The 19,874-nt window shown below is 45.8% G+C and overlaps 2 protein-coding genes across 3 annotated transcripts in view; one reads left to right on the top strand and one right to left on the bottom strand.

Moving 5' to 3' along the window:
• The window catches only part of LOC122447855 (ankyrin repeat domain-containing protein 26-like), a 933,540-nt gene that overhangs the window by 786,424 nt on the left and 127,242 nt on the right, over nt 1-19,874 (top strand). The gene's annotated exons all lie outside the window — the stretch shown is intronic.
• The window catches only part of LOC122448371 (putative coiled-coil domain-containing protein 144C), a 38,877-nt gene continuing 24,523 nt past the window's right edge, over nt 5,521-19,874 (bottom strand). Inside the window, exons 9-14 of the mRNA XM_043479631.1 lie at nt 19,319-19,489; nt 17,499-17,532; nt 13,463-14,416; nt 8,759-8,924; nt 6,147-6,359; nt 5,521-5,639 (exon numbers count right to left, since the gene is read on the bottom strand). Of these exons, the coding sequence (XP_043335566.1) occupies nt 5,521-5,639; nt 6,147-6,359; nt 8,759-8,924; nt 13,463-14,416; nt 17,499-17,532; nt 19,319-19,489 (1,657 nt within the window). The remainder of the gene's footprint in view (nt 5,640-6,146; nt 6,360-8,758; nt 8,925-13,462; nt 14,417-17,498; nt 17,533-19,318; nt 19,490-19,874) is intronic.

Below are 19,874 nucleotides of genomic sequence, written 5' to 3'. Positions count from 1 at the left end.
CCCCCCGCCACACACAGAACTCAGTAAAACTGGTCTCATTTTGAATGAGAAAATAAAATCTAACCTGGAAAGATTCCTGATTTGGTTCTTGAGCAGAAACAAATGAAGAACAACCTAAAACCCCTCCCTGCTGGCCCCGGGGGAGCTTCGAGGTGAATCTGCCTCCTGTTAACTTCCCCCAGAGCCCGTGTGGCCTGTGCTGCCAGCAGAGCTGCTCCTGGGGCGAGGAGGGCTCTTCCTCACACACCCGCCCCACCCGGCTCGGTCACTTTCCCTCTACTGCTTTTTCTTTATGAACTTCAGACTCAGGTGTGGGAACTCCCCTCGTGGTCCAGTGGTTAAGACTCCATGCTTCCACTGCCAGGGGAGCTTGTGCCATCCCTGGCTGGTGAACTAAGATGGCAATGCCATGCGTGGTGTGGCCAGAGGAAAAAAAAGAGAGAAACTGGGTGTGACTTTGATCGCTCATGTCCTAGCCCCTCTTGATATCACCTGGAATTGTATTCGAGGGCTAGGTGAGCAAAAGGCACACTTGTGAAAATCAACACTGGTTTAAAGAGCATAAACAGGTTACCTGGTTTCCTTGATTTTTTTTCCCCTGGCCCTTCCACTTTTGTGAGCTGTGATGGGAGAGGACACAGAAACACAGTCAAATGGTATCAGATAAAACAGCAGCACACTCAGCCATCAGATTCCCTCCTGTTTGTTTGTTTTTTTGTTTTGTTTTGTTTTTTGGTTTTTGGGTTTTTTTTGGTAAATGCTACACAGCTTGTGGGATCTTAGTTCCCCAACCACGGATTGAACCTGGGATCTTGGCTATGAAAGTGCAGAGTCCTAGCCACTGAACCACCAGAGAATTCCCAAATCCCCTCCTGTTTGATGTCTTAAAAGAAAGCTGATAAGTATTATCAAAGACACAAAAGACATGAGATTGGATCAAACAAAAGTGGCCATTTCATTCTGCTCCCATGTAGTCAAGTGTTGTTGTTTTTTTTTTTTTTTTAATATTATTTATTTAGCTGCACCAGTGTTCCCTGCGACATGTGGGATCTTTAGTTGGGGCATTTGAACTCTTAACTGTGGCATGTGAGATCTAGTTCCCTGACCAGCAGTGGAGCTGGCTCCCCTGCATTAGGAGCTTGGAGTCCTAGCCACTGGACTAACAGGGAAGTCCCTCAACAAGTATTTTTGAGCACTTATTATGTGCTAGGCAACATCTAGAATCTAGATGTAAAATGTAAATGAATGTAAAATGAAAGCATTACAGTATCTCTGTGAAATGAAAGCTTTGCAAGAATATTCTTTCTAGTATTGATCCACATGGCATAAGTCTGGATGCAGCCTTTTCAATATGAAATTAGTTAAGGTCCATATAGTCAAAGCAGTGGTTTTTGCAGCAGTCATGTATGGATGTGAGAGTTGGATCATAAAGAAGACTGAGTGCCAAAGAATTGATGCTTTTGAATGGTGGTGCTGAAGAAGATTTTTGAGGGAAAAGGAGATCAAACCAGTCAATCCTAAAGGCAATCAACCTGTAGTATTCATTGGAAGGACTGGTGCTGAAGCTGAAGCTCCAGTACTCTGTTCACTGATGGGAAGAACCAACTCATTGGAAAAGACTCTGATGCTGGGAAAGATTAAGGGTAGGGAGGAGAAAGGGACAACAGAGAATGAGATGGTTGGATGCCATCACCGACATGACATGTACTTTGGAAAACTCTGGGAGATGGTGAGGGACAGGGGAGGCCTGGTGTGTTGCAGTCCATGGGGTTGCCAAAAGTTGGACATGACTTGTGACTGAACAAGAATAAATTAATAGAACCACCTGATGAAATTGATGCACCATCATAAAAAAGAGAGGAGAAGTTTCAGACATTGTCATACTAGCAGTTTAGCAAATTCACACCCACCTTCCAGTGAGGGCTACTAGAATGGTAAGTCCGTACAGCACAAGGAAGAGTAGTCCCCTCTTGCCACAAATAGAGAAAGCCTGCATGCAGCAACGAAGAACCAGCACAGCCAAAAATAAATTTAAAAAAATTTTTTAAAGAAAGGGGAAAGAATGTCTCCTTGAGAAGGTGAATTCTGCTCAGTTTTGAAGGATATAGAGACCAGCACATCCAGTAGACATTTGTTGAGTGTTTACAATGTGTCAGCCGTGAGACCACATGCTACTGGGGAGCCAGAAGATAAACACACATATAAGTAGTCCATCTTCAAGTCTGATATTGTGTAACCCAGGCAGAGACCGTTCCACAGCCAACAGCTGCGTTTAGTGCTCAGAGGCAGCAGTAGAAATGTGCTCATTCAAGTTCTGTGCCAGGTGTGGGAAGCATGCTTGGAACTAGAGCCCCAGGCCTGCTTCTCTAGCACTTACCGGTGACATTTTGACCTACAAGTATCTCCTGCCTTGATTTCTTTCTGTGTGACGTCAGGTGAAGCACAGGCAGAGAAAAGAGTTGGGAAGTGTGCAGCTCAGAGAACATCCATTGCAAGCACACCTGGGCCCCCAGCATCCTGCATCCCTCCTCAGGTGCCCCTGGGGTCCCTCTGGCTCCGACAGTTGCCACTGTCTTGATGAGAACAGCCTATTTCTGAACTTCATACAGGTGGACGTATACAGCACATGCTCAGTGCATACTCTGGTTCTTTTACTCAGTATCATGTCTGCAGTCTGTATTCAGATAGTGTAGGTCAGTGTCCATTTATTGTCTCTGTCAGTGTTTTTTGTTTCCCCTGTTGTCTTTCATTGTCTGACTGAATTACAGTTTATTTACCCATTTTCCTTAAGTACATCTGGATCATTTCCAATATTCTCTTAGTAAATTATGTTTTTGCTGAAGAAAGAATCAAAGTGAAATGAAAACATTTCAGAAAATCACACTAAAAGAGCTTAGCACCAGCATACTCAAGAAAAACGTAAGTCTCAAAGATCTATTTCAAATAGATGGAAAACTATCCCAGGCAGAAGGTCAGAAATGAAGGAAGAAAGGAAAAACAAAGTGGCAAATATTTGAATAATTCTAAATGAACCTTGGCTATACAAAACAAAAATATCTTGTGAGGAGTTAAATGATAACCAAGGCACATTATCAGACAGGCTTTGTGTTGTCGCTGAAGAGGGTAAAACTGGTTGATATGAAACTCTTAAGCTCCATAAGAAAGCTAGTCTCTAGGGTAAAAAGCATTACTGAACTGAAGTGGGTCAGCATTGTATAGTGACAAAAGATTCAATTTGCCAAGGGGATATAAATGTATATTCTGTGACCCAGCAATCCCATTCTTAGGTGCGTATACTCCAGAGAAACTCTTAGGACGTATGTGTGAGTGTTCAGAGCTTTTTTTCCCCCCAGTGTAGGGGCGGGGGATTTAATCAGGAAAGGAACCTTGGTGGAAGAATAGCCTAGGTGCTGGCATGTTCTCTTTCTTGTTGGGTAGTGAAGGCATGGATATTTCTTTATGTGCTGATGTTTGTGATCATCAGACACCTCTTTTCTGCACTGTTTTCTAACTATCTTATCTAATTTCCTTTTATGGAGTTGTTGGTAGTGTTTTTTGGTGAAGGGCTTATGATTCACTCTTAATTGCCTCATTATATCTTCAGGTTTTTTAAACCTTAAGTAAATATTAGAAAAAATAAATGTCCTCAGTGCTGAAGGCAACATAAGATCTGAGAAAACCCCAAAGGCCAGGGTGTTATGTATGTGGCCTGTCGAAAGCAGTGTTGACCGCTTTTCTCAAATTCACAGGTTAACGTCGAGGAATTTAAGGACGGTTTCGTGGCTGTGTTGTCATCACAGGCTGGTCTTGCCTCCTCAGATAAAGACAGTGGGTCTTTGGAGTCAGGTAAGAGCCTTTCTGATCTTCTTTACATCTCTTTCCATGACTCTGTGACTTCTGGAGTATGATGTTGTACCTGAACAATGCAGCAGGTCTATGTTCCCCAGCTGCATGGACTGGGACCATGGACTGCAGCACCTGGGTTTGTTTCTTCTTTGGCTTCCTTATTTGATAAATGGTTCTGCAAAGGGAAAACTCTTGTGTTTTCATCTGCACTGCACAAAATCCTCTGAATACCTTGGCACTTCTGGTCACCAGTGTAATTTCCCCCGCACCAGGCCATTTTGCAATGCCAGCTGGGTGTCCTGCAGTTCAACTCCATTCTGACACCATGCCCCTGGACACAGCTGCAGACCCCACAGGCTAAGACAGCAATGCCTTCAGACAACAATTTCAAGTCCAGCTTGTCACCTGTGCTTCTGACCCACTGGCTAAAGATCAGAGGTGCCCACGGCCTCCTCAGTTTCAGTTAATTTGCTAAAGGAGCTCAGGGTAGCCCATTAGTGGATCAGTGGTTTATTGCAAAGGATGTAACTCAGCGTGATAGGTGCATGGGCTGTGGGAAGAGGCTCAGAGCCCCCACACCCTCTCCAGGGCTCACTCTTCCCCAGTCTCCCCGTGTTCACCAACCCAGCAGGTCTGAATGCTGTCCTTTCGGGGTTTATGGAGGCTTTGTTACACAGTCATGACTGACCCAGTGATGGGGCATCAGTGATTGAATTCAACATCCAGCCTCTGACCTCCCTAGAGGTCAGGGGTAGGGCTGAAAGTACGAACCTCTAGTCACATCCGTTGGTTTCCCTGGCAACCAGCCCATCTCAAGGTGTGGTTGTCAAAGTCAGCTTATAAACCAAGCATAAACATGGGTGTGGTTGCTCTCATCACTTAGGAAATTCGAGGGTTTTAGAAGCTGTGCAAGGGATGGGAGGAAGACCAAATTCATATTTATTATAAGTCACAATCTCACAAATGTCAAGTAATATCTAGTGCTGTCCTTACAGTGAACGGTGTAGACAAGATAAAGTGGGTGTGGAGAGGTGGAAGAATTTGATCATCCAAAGTGCAGTGCAGGTGTAAGGTGCTGGCCAGGCTGGGAGGCTGGTGGAGCAAGCAGAATGACACCAGCTGAGGCAGGCCTCCACCTGTCTTCAGTCTCAGACAATAGTGCTCTGGGCTCCTCGTACTTGTTAGAATCCTGGTTTCCAGTGGGGTCAGTGGAACAAAGGTAATATTTCAACACAAGTGAAGAGGGGCTTTGATACTGGTCAGGGACGGAGGGAGAATTCTGAAGGGAGGCCCGCTTGGAGGTGTGGACTGTGGGTCCAGTGGGAAGGTGCTGGTGGACGTGCTCCTTAGAAGATGGGCCAACTCCTTGGCTGGCAGTACCTGCTGTTCTCTGGCCAGATAACCAGTGAAGGCTGCATCTGAGGAGTGCTGGGAGGGAGAGTGCAGTGGCCAGCGGGTCCCTCCCTCCCCCACGGGGCAGGGGTTCAAGGTGTTTGCCCCGCACAGGCCCCTGGTCTGCTCCCACACCCCGGCAGGGGCCTTGGTTAGGAGCAGGTGCATGACTGGGGCAGCGGGTGCCATTGGGAGGTTTGGGGGTTATGTATCTTTCATGTAGATTCCAGTGAGCCCCCCAGACCCCACCCCTGAAATTCTATGGCTGATCATACCCATTACTCAGGTGAGGTTTTCTAGTCTGGAGCTAGGCCCTTGGGGAAGCACCTGCAGCCTCCCCTGGGGCTGAAATCGGTTGGTGTCCCACCGGCCCCTGCTGGAGCCACGTGGGAGCCCTGAACCTGGGGGAGAAGAGCCTGACGGGGGAGGAGTCTGATGAGGGGGTGGAGTCTGACCAGGTGGATGAGCCTGACAGAGGAGGAGTCTGATAAGGGGGCGGAGTCTGATAAGGTGGTGGGGCCTGATGTGAAAGGAGTCTGACCAGGGGAGTAGTCTGACCAGGGGGAGGAGCCACCTTGTCAGTGTCCGCCGTGGGACCTGAAGGGTCCGATCATTGGTTGCTTTGTCTCAGGTTTCTCTTCCCTGAGGTGGGAAGAAGGCCACTTGCCGTTCCCGACTTGGGGTGTGATCGTGTGACCCTGGGCATGAAGGTGCCTGAGAAAGGCCATGCCCGTGTCATCGCTCCATTCTCTGTGCTGGAACTCCTGTGAGTGGTAACTTGTGTCCTCTTCGTGACTGGTGCTTTTCCCTAGCAACCCCCGTTTTGTTCTGTGTTGCTTTTCTCTTCTTTCAATTTTCAGAACTTTCCTCAATTACCCAGTCAGTTGGTGGGTTAGTCATAGGCTTGCCTGAGGTGGCTTGGCCAGGGCTGGAGCACACGGGCGGCCCCTGTTGTTGGAGCACACAGTCCAGCAAGCCCTGCACCCACCCTCCGTGGCTGTGAGCTTCCCACGAGGGCAGCCGGAGACGTCTTCCAGTAGGAGAGGGCCGGTTCTGCTCAGAGGTAGGCCTCCCTCGGGGAGGGAGCAGCGGCCAGCCAGCGAGAGTGCTTGCAAACCGGCCTTTGGAGGCAGCCGGGGAGGTCTTCCAGCGGGAAAGGGCCGGTTCTGCTCAGAGGCCACACAGGCCAGAGGCAGAAGCCAGCATGGCCCCTGCCCTTGGCCAGCCTTGCCCAGACCTTCCTGGCCTTCAGGGCTACTGCCCCATGAAGGGGCCGGCTGCAGAGAGTGTGTCAGGCATGTCCGGGCGCCTCCCCAGGCTCAGCCCCGCTAGGGGCTTTCCCCTGGGCCTAGGCCTCAATTGAGGCCTACTTGGAGGGGAGGTGCTGGCAGGGGCTGTCTCCACACTGCAAAGGCCTAGAGGGCAGAAGGCCTTGTGAGAGGGAAGCGGGGAGCAAGTGGGTGGATGCCCAAGACCTCTTGGCCCAGCAGGCTCAGGGCAGCACGGAGAGCAAGAGGCCCACCGTGCCCCTAGGTTGGCTCTGCCCCTTCACACACAGGCGGTGCTGCTGGGATTGCAAAGGAGCTGCCTGACAGTCTCTGGCTCACCCGAGCTCTCTGAAGGTGCAGGGGGCAGGTACAGGTGTGTGCATGTGGTTCTGCCTTGGCCTGGGAGTGTGGACCCCCTAACTGGCCCCCGGGTTCAGGGGCAAGGGCCCTGAGCGAGGACCACCCCAAAGCGCTTTTCTCCCAGCTTGGGAGCAGATTGCGAGGGTTGTGGGAAAAGCAGGCCTGCCTTGGGGAGGGAGCGGCGGCCAGCCGACGAGAGTGCTTGCAAACCGGCCTTTGGAGGCAGCCGGGGAGGTCTTCCAGCGGGAAAGGGCCGGTTCTGCTCAGAGGACCCACAGGCCAGAGGCAGAAGCCAGCATGGCCCCTGCCCTTGGCCAGCCTTGCCCAGACCTTCCAGGCCTCCAGGGGTACTGCCCCATGAAGGGGCAGGCTGTGGGGAATGTGTCAGGCATGTCCGGGCGCCTCCCCAGGCTCATCCCCGCTAGCGCCTTTCCCCTGGGCCTAGGCCTCATTTGAGGCCTACTTGGATGCGAGGTCCTGGCAGGGGCTGTCTCCACACTGCAAAGGCCTAAAGGGCAGAGGCCTTTGTCAGAGCGAAGGGGTGAGCAAGGGGTTGGATGCCAAAGACCTCTTTGGCCCAGCAGCTTCAGGGCAGCAGGGAGAGCAAGAGGCCCACTGTGCCCCTAGGTCGGCTCTGCCCCTTCACACACAGGTGTTGCTGCTGGGGTTGCCAAGGAGCTACCTGACAGACGCTGGCTCACCCGAGCTCTCTGAAGGTGCAGGGGGCAGGAACAGATGTGTGCATGTGGTTCTGCCTTGGCCTGGGATTGTGGACCCCCTAGCTGGCCCCCGGGCTCAGGGGCAAGGGCCCTGAGAGAGGACCACCCCGAAGCGCTTTTCTCCGGGGCTTGGGAGTAGAGGCCTTCTTGGAGGGGAGGTGCTGACAGGGGCTGTCTCCACATTGCAAAGGCCTAGAGGGCAGAGGGCCTTGTCAGAGGGAAGTGGAGAGTAAGGGGGTGGATGCCCAAGACCTCTTTGGCCCAGCAGCCTCAGAGCAGCAGGGAGAGCCAGAGGCCCACTGTGCCCCTAGGTCGGCTTTGCCCGTTCACACACAGGCAGTGCTTCTGGGGTTGCCGAGGAGCTATCTTACAGACTCTTGCTCATCCGAGCTCTCTGAAGGTGCAGGGGGCAGGAACAGACATGTGCATGTGGTTCTGCCTTGGCCTGAGGGATCTGGGACATCATTGTTGGTTGTAGGGCCATTGTCACACTGGGGTCAGGAGTGCATACGAAAGACTCAGGGGTGAGAACACGGCAGCTGGGATTTGCCTTCAAATACTTGGGCCAGGGACTTCTGCGGTGTTTTATTGTCTAGGACTCTGCACTCCCATTGCAGGGGGCCCGAGTTCCATCCCTTGTCTGAGAACTAGAGCCCGCATGCTATAACTAAGTGTTTGCATGCCACAACTAAAAAGATCTCACCTGCAGCAACCAAGACCCAGAGCAGCTAAATAAATATTACAAAAACAAAAAATATGTGGGCAAGAGCAAACAGGTAGATGAAGCCAGGGCGAGAGGCTGCCCAAGGGAGAGGGTTATTGGCCTTTGTTGGACTGTGCTCTTTGCTTTGGGCAGGTTTGAAGACCTTCTAGACGTTAACTTTTTAAACCTGGACTTTTGATTCTAAGTACAAAGCTTGTAGGTATGCTCCTAGTGCTACAGCTTCTGTAGGCTCCCTTCAGAAAATGCCTTCCCCCACATGCAGCAGAGTCCCCCTTTTATTGTGAAATTTTGCATAGGATTAAGTTGGAAGAATTGCACGGTGAGCCCCATGTAGCCACCATCGGAAGCTTGACTCTCCCATGTGTCTGTCTGCCCATCTGTCAGTCCATCTGATTTCAGAGTGAAGTGCCGCCTTGGTGTGTTTCCCCTGCTTCAGGCCAGCTACCAACCTGGGGTTCCGAGGTCTCTGGGAGTCCCCAGAAGCCCTGCAACCTCTCCTTTGACACCCTCGAGAGCCGGGTCTGGGGCCTCTGGGAAGAGCTGGGTGTGGGCAGCAGTGGCCACCTCACAGTGCAGGACCTGGCCCTGGTCTGCCAGACCATCGGGCTCCAGGGCCTGGCAAGGAGGTGAGAGGGAATGGGACGGACCGCCCTGAAGGGCTGGGTGTTTGTGGTTGGTACTGGGCCTGGAAAGCCCCTTCAGCCTCAGCCACTGATTCAGTTGTCACTGTCCGGCCTTAAATCCTGTGCTGACTCCCAGGGCTTGTCGAGGGTCCCTCTTGGGCCACCTTCACACAGGACACTCCTCTGCCTGGAGCTCTCTCCCCTCTCTGACTTCCCTAGGCCTACCGCCCAGCCCGTGGGTGGTGCCCATAGCCTCTGGCTGTACCCACCCCTCCACCCCCCCAGCCCCGGCAGCTGTGTTCAGCCCTTCCCTCGTTTGGGGCCCAGGGGAGGAGGGGGCAGTGTGAGTGGATTTGTGTTAATGATTGTTATGTCTCTAGGGACCAAATAGTGCTTGGAACATGGTAGGTGTTGGATAAATACTTCTTGATTGACTGGTATGACTTAAAAGGAATTAGGGTGGATCCAAAAGAGATGACCCAGGAGCAAGTAACAGACCTGACAAGTGAAGTGTATTGTTTCCACTGCTTGTTTTCATCAGGTGAGGCCTTAGTGGTTCTAATGGGAGAACAGGCAGTTTGCAAATTTAGCAGGAGTAGCAGTGAGTTCTGAACGCTTGAGTGAAGTCGGCTGGGAACTCATGCTGCAGAACACTACAGCTTGGTAGGCTAGAGGGCTCTGGAGTTGCAGACTGTTCAGAGCCAAGCATGGGAGTGGGTCCAGAGGAGAATTTGAGCTGAATGACAGACTTCAGAGGACCTGTGATTGAGTGAAGAATAAGACACAAGACTACTGACTGCTGTAGGAAAAATGAGTTATTGAGAGCTCATCCTGGAGAGAAGTAGGTCTGCAACTTGAGATTTCGTCCCTGGCCTTGTTCGGTAGTGTTTTCATCAGTTAGTTGAGCACAGAAATCAGTAGCGTGCTGTTAGGGTGTGTGGAGGACACAGAACAGTAGGAACACTTTGCAGTGACTGTTTAGGGATAGATGCTGATGAACGAGGAACTGATGTGCAAGAGGTCTGCAGTAAATGTAAGGGAGATGGAAAGTCCTGCACTCAGGTTCCCAAGTCCTTCATTTGTTCATGCAGCAGATATGCACTCAGCAGTTATGAGCTGATAAAGGGCTCTGGTGTTTCAGTTGTAAACAGCAGAATCAAGAGGTTTGCCCCCGTGGCCCCCAACAGTGTCATGCAGAAGGCAGGTGTTAAATGCAGGTAAAGCGGGTCAGAGTCCCTGCTGTGAAGGAAAACACCACACTTGGAGAGAGAATCAGGCACTGAAAATATCAGTAGATTGAGAAATCCGGGAACTTCTCTCCGAGGAAGAGACATTTCAGCTGGAGCCTGAAAGAGCAGGCTTTAGCGAGGAAGTAATTGTGGGCAGAGGGCATTCTTGTTGGAGGAAACAGCATGTGCAAAGGCCCTGAGTCTTGAAAGTGGGTGGGATGCCCAGGGACCTGGTCATTCCCAAAGGCCAGTGTGGCTGGAACTTAGTGAGCAGGCCGAAGGCGACACCAGGGGAGATTTTTAAGCATGGGGGGCTGGTGGTGGCATGTTTGTGTTCTAAGGACCACCCTGGCCTCCATGTGGATAGTGGATGGTGGGATTGAGAGGGAGGATGGTGGTCATGAAGGTGACAGGAGAGGTGAGCCAGACTAGGGGAAAGGAGAACAGTTTACACACCTGTTTAGGAGGTGACTGAACAGGCCTTGGTCCAGTAAGGGAATGATTTTCCTGTATTTGTACCATGGGGAAATTCAGGATCCAAAATTCTGTGCCCTATCCTCCTAGTTTGGTTCTGGGCAGGACAGTCACTATTACCAGTTTCTGGTTAAAATTCTTTGTCAGAAGAAATATCAGTCAGTCAGTCAGTCAGTCAGTTCAGTCGCTCAGTCGTGTCCGACTCTTTGCGACCCCATGAATCGCAGCACGCCAGTCCTCCCTCTCCATCACAAACTCCCGGAGGTTACTCAAACTCATGCCCATCGAGTCGGTGATACCATCCAGCCATCTCATCCTCTGTCGTCCCCTTCTCCTCCTGCCCCCAACCCCTCCCAACATCAGGGTCTTTTCCAACGAGTCAACTCTTCGCATGACGTAGCCAAAGTATTGGAGTTTCAGCTTCAGCATCAGTCCTTCCAATGAACACCCAGGACTGATCTCCTTTAGGATGGACTGGTTGGATCTCCTTGCAGTCCAAGAGACTCTCAAAAGTCTTCTCCAACACCACAGTTCAAAAGCATCAATTTTTCAGTGCTCAGCTTTCTTCACAGTCCAACTCTCACATCCATACATGACCACTGGAGAAACCATAGCCTTGACTTAGATGGACCTTTGTTGGCAAAGTAATGTCTCTGCTTTTATATATGCTATCCAGGTGGGTCATAACTTTCCTTCCAGGGAGTAAGTGTCTTTTAATTTCATGGCTGCAGTCACTATCTGCAGTGAATTTGGAGCCCCCCAAAATAAAGTCTGACACTGTTTCCACTGTCTCCCCATCTATTTCCCATGAAGTGTTGGGACCAGATGCCATGATCTTAGTTTTCTGAATGTTGAGCTTTAAGCCAACTTTTTTCACTCTCCTCTTTCACTTTCATCAAGAGGCTTTTTAGTTCCTCTTTCACTTTCTGTGATAAGAGTGGTGTCATCTGCAATCTGAGTTATTGGTAATTTCTCCCGGCAATCTTGATTCCACTTGTGCTTCTCCAGCCCACGTTTCTCATGAATGTACCTGGCATATCAGTAAAATAAGCCAGGGTGAAATATACAGCCTTGACGTAGTCATCTTTCCATGGAGCCAGTCTGTTGTTGCCATGTCCAGTTCTAACTGTTGCCTTCCTGAACCTGCTACAGTTTTCTCAGAGGCGGGTCCGGTGGTCTGGCATTCCAATCTCTTTCAAAGTTTTTCCAACAGTTTTATTGTGACCTACACAGTTGAGGCTTGGCGTAGTCAATAAAACAGAAATAGATGTTTTCTGGACTCTTCTTGCTTTTTGAAGATCCAGCGTATATTGGCAATTTGATCTCTGGTTCCTCGCCTTTTCTAAAACAGCTTGAAAACATCTGGAAGTTCAACTAGGTTCACGTATTGCTGACCTGGCCTTGGAGAATTTTTGAAGTCATTACTTTCTAGCGTGTGAGATGAAGTGCATTGTGCGGTAGTTTGAGCATTCTCTGGGATCGCCTTTCTTAGGGATTTTTCCTCTTTATTAGAGGCTTCAATTAACATCAGAGATCTTCACATATTCCAACCAGTGCTCAGATCTTTCCAACAGATTCCTATCCCAGCAGTAAAATGAGGCCATTCCCTTGGGGCTTATCTGTCTGATATCTGGTCGTGTGTCTATGTTAATCCCAGACTCCTACTCTCCCCCTGCCCCCCGCCTCTGCCCGTGGCTGACCACCAGGCGCCCCTGCGGAGCACAGGGGCTCTGCTCAGTGCCCTGCAGTCACCTGCCTGGGAGAGGACCTGGGAGAGAACGGATACGTGTGTAACTGCACCACCGTGCTGGGCACCCGAAACTGACGCAGAAGTATAAACCAACTACACTCCAACACAGAAGAAAAATACAATCTGCAAATGAGGTTGCTCCCATGGCCCTCAGGGAGCCTCGACAGCCTGGCCTCCACCTGCCTCTGGGCCGCGGCCCCTACAGCCCGCCCCCTGACTCCCTCCATTCCTGCTGCTCTCAAGTCCTGCCACGCTTCATTTTTAGTGGACACGCTTGTATCTAAATGGTAGTAACTGATGCTGAAAATGAGAATTATGAGTAAATTGTTTGTAAACATATTCTAAGTAAATAGCATAAATAGCAGTGGGAAGATTAAAACAAGAAGAGCTTGGTTAAAGCTCACCACTTGAGTCCCAAATTATGATTTAATGACAAGTATATTTAAATGGCTTGTCAATGAATTCTCAATTTAATGACAACTCTATTTTATAGAGTTGAGAGGTCATAAGAATAAATGATTCAAGTCTGAAATGTTTTCCAAGCTAATTCAAATTTACATGAATAAAACTAAAGTTACACCAACAAATATGACAGAAAGGTATGACAAGCTACTGAAGCCAAAGTACTACATATAAGTGATAGCATCTGGGAAACACGGAATTGACTGTCAAGGTAATCCATGTAACTGAAGCTTAATTTCAAAATATTCAGTTTAGGTTTAAGCGTTTCTTTTATCTGCTTCATCATGATACTGACATGTGGTTACATAGAGATTAAAATTATTTTCTGAATAGTAAAAGAGTAAATTACTAATACCTGTCTATATTAAAAATTTAGAATTTAATCTCTTAACATTTCATAAGCGACACGATGTCTCTACTCAAAGTGAAGCATCTCTCAGGTCTAATTTTTATTTGCTAGATACAAGGTGTGCTTTTTAGTCTGTTTTAGAGACCATAGATTCATAGCCTGTGTATTTTTTATATTCAGCTAGATTCAACATTTAGCCAGAATTAAGAATCACTTTGAATTTTCTTTCAGGAAGTCTGAGAATTATTTCTCCTTCTGATACTTACTTGTCTTTCTGCTTTCTCATTTTCATACTGACACATTCTCTCTTCTAAATGATTCAATTTGTTGCTTAAATCCTTGCTTCTTTCCTCCAGCATCAGATCCTGTTTCTCATGTTCAGCATGAAGATTTTTCACGATCTGCTGAAACTGGTCTTGGATGCTAATGACTGTCTTCTCTTTACTGTCAGCTCTATTTTGTGCATTATTCAGCTGCTGTCGGAGCAACATGTTTTCACTCTGGAGTTGGGATAACCTCTCCTCTAAGGATTCCTGCTTTCCAAGGTATTCCTTCACTTTGCCTTGTTCGTTCTGATACATGTGTCCAATATCCTGCTTTTGACACTCTGCTTGGCGTAAGTCTCTCTGGACACGTTCTAACATCAAAGTCTTTTCTCTGAGATCATCTCTCGTCTGATGCAGCTTGATTTTTAGCTTATTGAATTTATTTTCCACTTTAGAAAGTTGCTGGGAAAGCATCTCATTGTCACTTTTCAGCTTAGCCATATGGAACTTCATTGGGTCCTGCAAGCGTAACCTCTTGTCTTTTGCTTTCTGGGAGGCAAGTGACAGGTGTCTTTGTGATATCTGACCTTGATCATGATTGTGTATGGCAGCAGCCAGTCTAGAGTGGTAGGATTCCACTTCTGTTTCTAGTCTTTCTTTGCTTCGCTTTGCGTACTCCAGCTCAGGGTTTAGCATTGTATTTTCAGCTACCGGAACGTTAAGCTGGCCAGTATGCTGGAATATGGTCTTTGTCAATGTTTCCTTGTTCAATTTTATTGCCTTTTGAGGATAATCATTCTCTCCTTTTACAATTTCAGTATCTTCAAAACATTTCTTTTCTTTCTCCTGGTTCTGATTTTTCACTGTGTCTATTTCTAATCTTGGCATGGCAATTTCATCCTGCATGTGGCTTTTGCGCAACAGACCTTTTGCTTTTCTACCACTATCAGAAACCTAAGTGAGACAAAAGAGACTTTTAGTTAGTACTCAATAAAATGACATTTCACCATTTCCTCTGAAATGAAAGACTAACCTGTATGTTTAGACAATGAAAAGACTGCACCAAGTGGATCTCCAAATGGAAAAAATAAGGTTCGATACAAACCTCAGACCTTATACAAGCAGAAATTCCCAAAGGTTCAAAAATTTAATTGAAGACAATGAATCCATGAAAGGAAAAAGAAACCCCAAGGAACTTTTCAAGAAGCTCAGAACTGGAAAGGGTTTCTCTGAATTACAACAAACCCAGAAAGCTTAAAATAAAAGATTTATAGATCTAACTACACTTAAAAATTGCATCTGATGTGGTATATTTATATAGTGGAAAACTACAAAGCCATAAAAAAGCTTTGCTTTTTTGCAAATAATGCTATTTGCAGCAACAAAGATGGACCTAGGCATGATCACACTAAGCGACCTAAGTCAGACAAAGACAAGTCATACTGCTTATATGTGGAATCTAAAATGAACTTATTCACAAAACAGAGAGAGACCCACCGATGTAGGAAACAAGCTTACTCACCATACGGGAAAGGGGGTAGGGGAAGGGATAAATTAGGAGGTTGGGTTTAACAGATACCATTATATATAGACAAGTGTATATAAAATAACCAGTAAGGATCTACTGTACAACACAAGGAACTACATTTAATATTCTACAAGAAGAATGTGACAAGGAATATATGTGTGTGTGTGTGTGTGTGTGTGTGTTAGTCAGTCATGTCCAACTCTTTACGACCCCACAGACTGTAGCCCGCCAGGCTCCCCTGTCCATGGGATTCTCCAGGCAAGAATACTGGAGTGGGTTGCCATTTCCTCCTCCAGGGGATCTTCCCGACCCAAGGACTGAACCCAGGTCTCCTGCATTGCAGGTGGATTCTTTACAGTCTGAGCCAGCAGGGAAGCCCCATGTACATAATATACACACACATATACATATATGTCTGAATCACTGTGCTGTGTACCTGAAACTGACGCAACATTGTAAATCAACTACAATTCCATAACACCACCACTCGCTACCTTTAAAACACTGCATCTGATAGCTCCTACGCAGCTACTTCAAGTAAGAGCCTTAGCTCTGTACATATTTAAATAGATGAAATTTCATGCAAAAATTGTTTTCTTGAGAATATGCTACCTTTCTAACATTTTAATAGGCAATTGCAAGGCTTATACCTATTGACAACTGTACTAAGCACTTCTACAAACATCAATTAACTCATTAGCGATAATGATTCTGGAAAGGAAGAAGTTAAAACTATGTAAGTAAGCTGCAGGCTTTTCACCAGGTCTTCTGCCTCTACTAGTCCTCTTATATCAAACCACAGTCACTTCTCTAGTACAAACATATCAGTACAAACTAATCCTCCTATTTCATTCATGGTACATACACTAATGGTAAACAAGGTAAAATTCAGAGAGCTCTTCTCAGAGAATCATGAGATTGTTTTCTGCTGTTTTCATTATCTCTTTATACTGTTTAAAATAGTAAGATGGGGGAATACAATGAGAAACATAATTATCACTAGATGTATACTATGGCATATCTATCACTGTTTTCGAAAGTTCCTTGTACTGGAGGAGGACACTGCACAGAACAGAGGGTTCGTTTTCTCAGAAGTACAAGAATGACTTCCAAAGTATGGTCTCTGAACTGCCTGTACTTTCCCTCCTTACCTTCAGTGGAAGTGATAAATTAACCTAATGATCAAGGAAGGGAAATCACTACTAAATACCAGAACAGCTACTGTTAGTAGCAAGTTTTTTTTTTTTTTTACTTTTTTTCCTTGGTGGGAGGGGACTTTTGTAAGTTTATTCCAAAGTAACAATTTTTTAAGTGTACAAAAGTATTTTTACAACTGATGTCGCAGTTTTTACAAACTGAAAAACTGTAAACGATGTGAAAAGGCCGTTGACAGGGCACTGGTTACAGAAACGAGAGTGGAGCCGGGGCGGACTCTGACTGAGACACCGGAGGTGACGCGGCCGAGGAGGGACGCACACGCTCCCCGCAGAGCACAAGGACATGTGCGCAGCGCAGTCGACGGGGGAGCACACGCGGTCTGCCTGGCCTAAACCGCAGTCAGGGTGCCTGCTCCTTCGAGACAGTCGCAGAAACTTTGAGATTAATTCCTATGGAAAATATTAAAGGCCTCTCCTTGGATGAGGCCATGGTGTGTCCCTACCTGACTGCTGTAGACAAATGGATTTGAATTACAAATAGTACTTTCCCGAGCTCTTCCCGAGAGCTTTTCGTTGTGGGAGATCTGCTGCTAGGACCTCGGGGATGGGACCCGGTCTGTGTTTGAGAGGGACATTGGGTGGGGACTGAATTCCTCTGCTCTGAGATGCCACTCGAGAGCTCTGCAGAAGTGCTCTGAGATGCCACTCGAGAGCTCTGCAGAAGGAAGGACAATCAACTTCAAGAGTGTCTGTTATCTACCAACTGCTGGAAAAATCCACGGGGAACATTCCTGCACCTCTAGAGGACGCCAGTTAAACCCAGCTGTCCTTGAGGACTCTACTGTGAGGGAGAACCCAGCTGGGAAAGCTGGAGCCAGCTCTGAGCTGTTCATGGGGCAGGTGGACTGAGGGCTGACGGGCACAGAGGGAGGGGGTCCACGACCCTCAGCCACCTGCCAGATGGCAAGGGGGAATTTTTAGAGTAAAGCATGTCGCCATCCTCGGAAGCAGTTTCAGATGACTGAGTTAAGTCATCAAGGTCATTCACATAATTAATTTGGTCTTTGACCTACACATAAATAATACTGTTTCACAATGTCCTTAAAATATGTATAAAATATACCAAGTGTACAAAGGTGATAAATATCTTAATCAAAGCAAAAGCAGAGGCTTCTTAAAAGAACAGGTTTTTATCAACAGGATAACTTTATCAACAGAGTTTCTAAATTATGTTTTCAAAGTAAATGTCCCTTCAACAAAGGAAGATTTTCTATGTTGCAACTATTCCTTTTACAAACTATTTTTTAGAGGATAATATATTTTTAAGTTAATTTTTTTTTTTTTACTTTACCTTCTTTTTTTCATATGCTGTTTTCCTTGCAGGCCTAAAAAAAAAAAAATGATTCTTTTCAGGCTAAAATTTAATAACTCAAAAATATAAACAATACCTAAATGTTTTTTTATATAACATCTTTGCATTCACAAGTAATTTATAGAAAAGTAATTTATAGAAATGATGAAACAATAACAAAGAGTAGCATTAAAGGACAAAGAAAATATATCTGTAATATTAATAAAACATTAAATTTAGATTAAAGGAAAAGGAAAAACCTAACATTACTTGCGTTATGTGATAGAAGCAGTTTACCAGGGTTTTTTGCAGTTGTCATTTTTAATGAGAACTAACTTTTATGGCAATAAAACCTATCTCGGAAGTATTCCCTAAGTCCTTATAAGAAAGAAACCCATTTTTTATCACCATGATATTAGGTTTTTGAGGGCTTATTATGCAACGGCTATGCATATTATGCATTTTAATCCTCACGATCATTCTGGGAGAGAGGTAATATATTAGACCCTTTAGATAGGAAGAGATGGAGCAAAGAAAGGCTGAGGAATGTGCCCAGGACCACACAGCAGTTCACCAACAGCCCAGAATTCAAACCCAGGGAATCTGGCCTGAACGCTACTGTTCCAAAATATGCTGAGAACGTGATATTGAAAAGTCTTTTTAAGTAACATGATACCAAATGAATCTATATTATTATTTCATGCCTAGCTATAACTACAAATGATAATTCTGAATCTTAAAAACATATTTCTAACAAACAAAAAGGCTAGATGTAGGCAATATTGGAAATCTACTTTCAATAAAGATTTGTTTTTTGTAAAGAACTTCACCAATACACATTCATTCAACCATTCTGCTCTTTCTTTATGCATCTGACATACACTTGCTGAGCACATAATATGTGTCAACGACACTTTTAGTACAGGAAGCATGGTTTTTGTCATTTAGATCTTTATCATCCAAAGTAATAAACTGTAAAAGATTGTGAATTGTTTCTATTGAAAATAAACAAAATCCTCCCCTTCTCCCTGGAAGCTATAAACAACTATGAAGTTAATATGATGTGATGTTTCAGAGTACCTTACAAAATCATAGCTACCCACGATGATACTATCAACTAGAATCAACAAGGAATGATTAAATCCTATTCAGTATAACCTAAGCATTTGTAAATTCATGATTATATAATTTTTTTAAATGTATGTATGATAGAATTAACTCAAGTAATCATCTATATATTCATTTACGTAAGAATACTACACTTCAGAGCCAATGAACGAGCCCTTACCAAAAGCTATATATGAACAGGAGTACATTTGTACATAATAATCATGTACAATAAAAATAATGTACAATTAATTTATCGTAACAGTTTAAAGATAATGTCATACAATCAATAAGCTTTCTAATATTGGAAATGCAAATAAGATTACACTCAATAGACACTTCCTCTGCTGGCTCTTTTCCAAAAGCATACACACTCTACAAGCTCCCCTCTCAACATGAAACAAGAAACTCATTTCAACTCCACATTCCTCTTCAGTTACCATCCAGGTCTCCATTTCTGGCCCAGGAAATATTCCCTATGGAGCTGTTTACGTGTGTTCACTGCAGTCCAGCTTCCAAGTGGACTCTTTACTGAAACAACTTCCGGCCAAAGGCACAGGTCCTCTCTCCTTCACCTTTCGGCCGTGTTCATCCAGTAGAGTTGAGGATTCTCTTCTCTTGGCCAGTATGCTATATTATGCTGCTCTATTTCCAGAAGAAGTATTCAGTGCTAATGTTTCTTCCCCTAGAAATAAAGAATCTGTCCATGTTACCTGCTGTCATCTTGATCCACCTTCCTTAAAATGCTGTCATTTGTCACGTGCAGCAGACCATCAGTCAGTGAATTGGTCTTTTCAAATACTGGTGCAATCACACATTCTTCTGGTGTCCATTTGTCATTGTTCTTTCTCTCTATTTCCTTCCTGGGCATGCCAGGTTCACTACTTGAAAAAATCCACAAAAAAGCCAATGTTTTCAAATAATTCGACTAATAAAGAATAAAAAAACAATTCTTGTAAAATTCCAACTCTTACCCATCTTAAGTCATTGATTAATTCACAAAACAGTTATGAAGTACCAACCATATGCAAGAAAACAAATTCTTCCTTCAAACACAGATACACAATTATGATATAATATGATATGGAAGAGTTGACATATGAAAGTGATAAGTGAAATAAGGAAGGCTTTATGGAAGAAGTGAAGAGAGGAGGTCAAAAGGAAGAGAAAACCGAGAAATCATTCTACTGGGAGATTAGAATGTGAGTACACAGATCAGGCACACGGCATCTGGGTTGTTTCCTAGGAACCTGGAAGGAAAAGTACAAA

This window comes from Cervus canadensis, chromosome 10, assembly GCF_019320065.1.
Source record: "Cervus canadensis isolate Bull #8, Minnesota chromosome 10, ASM1932006v1, whole genome shotgun sequence".
NCBI classification, from domain to species: domain Eukaryota; kingdom Metazoa; phylum Chordata; class Mammalia; order Artiodactyla; family Cervidae; genus Cervus; species Cervus canadensis.
The sequence above is the reverse complement of the archived record's forward strand: the minus strand, read 5'-3'. Positions and strand labels throughout refer to the sequence as shown.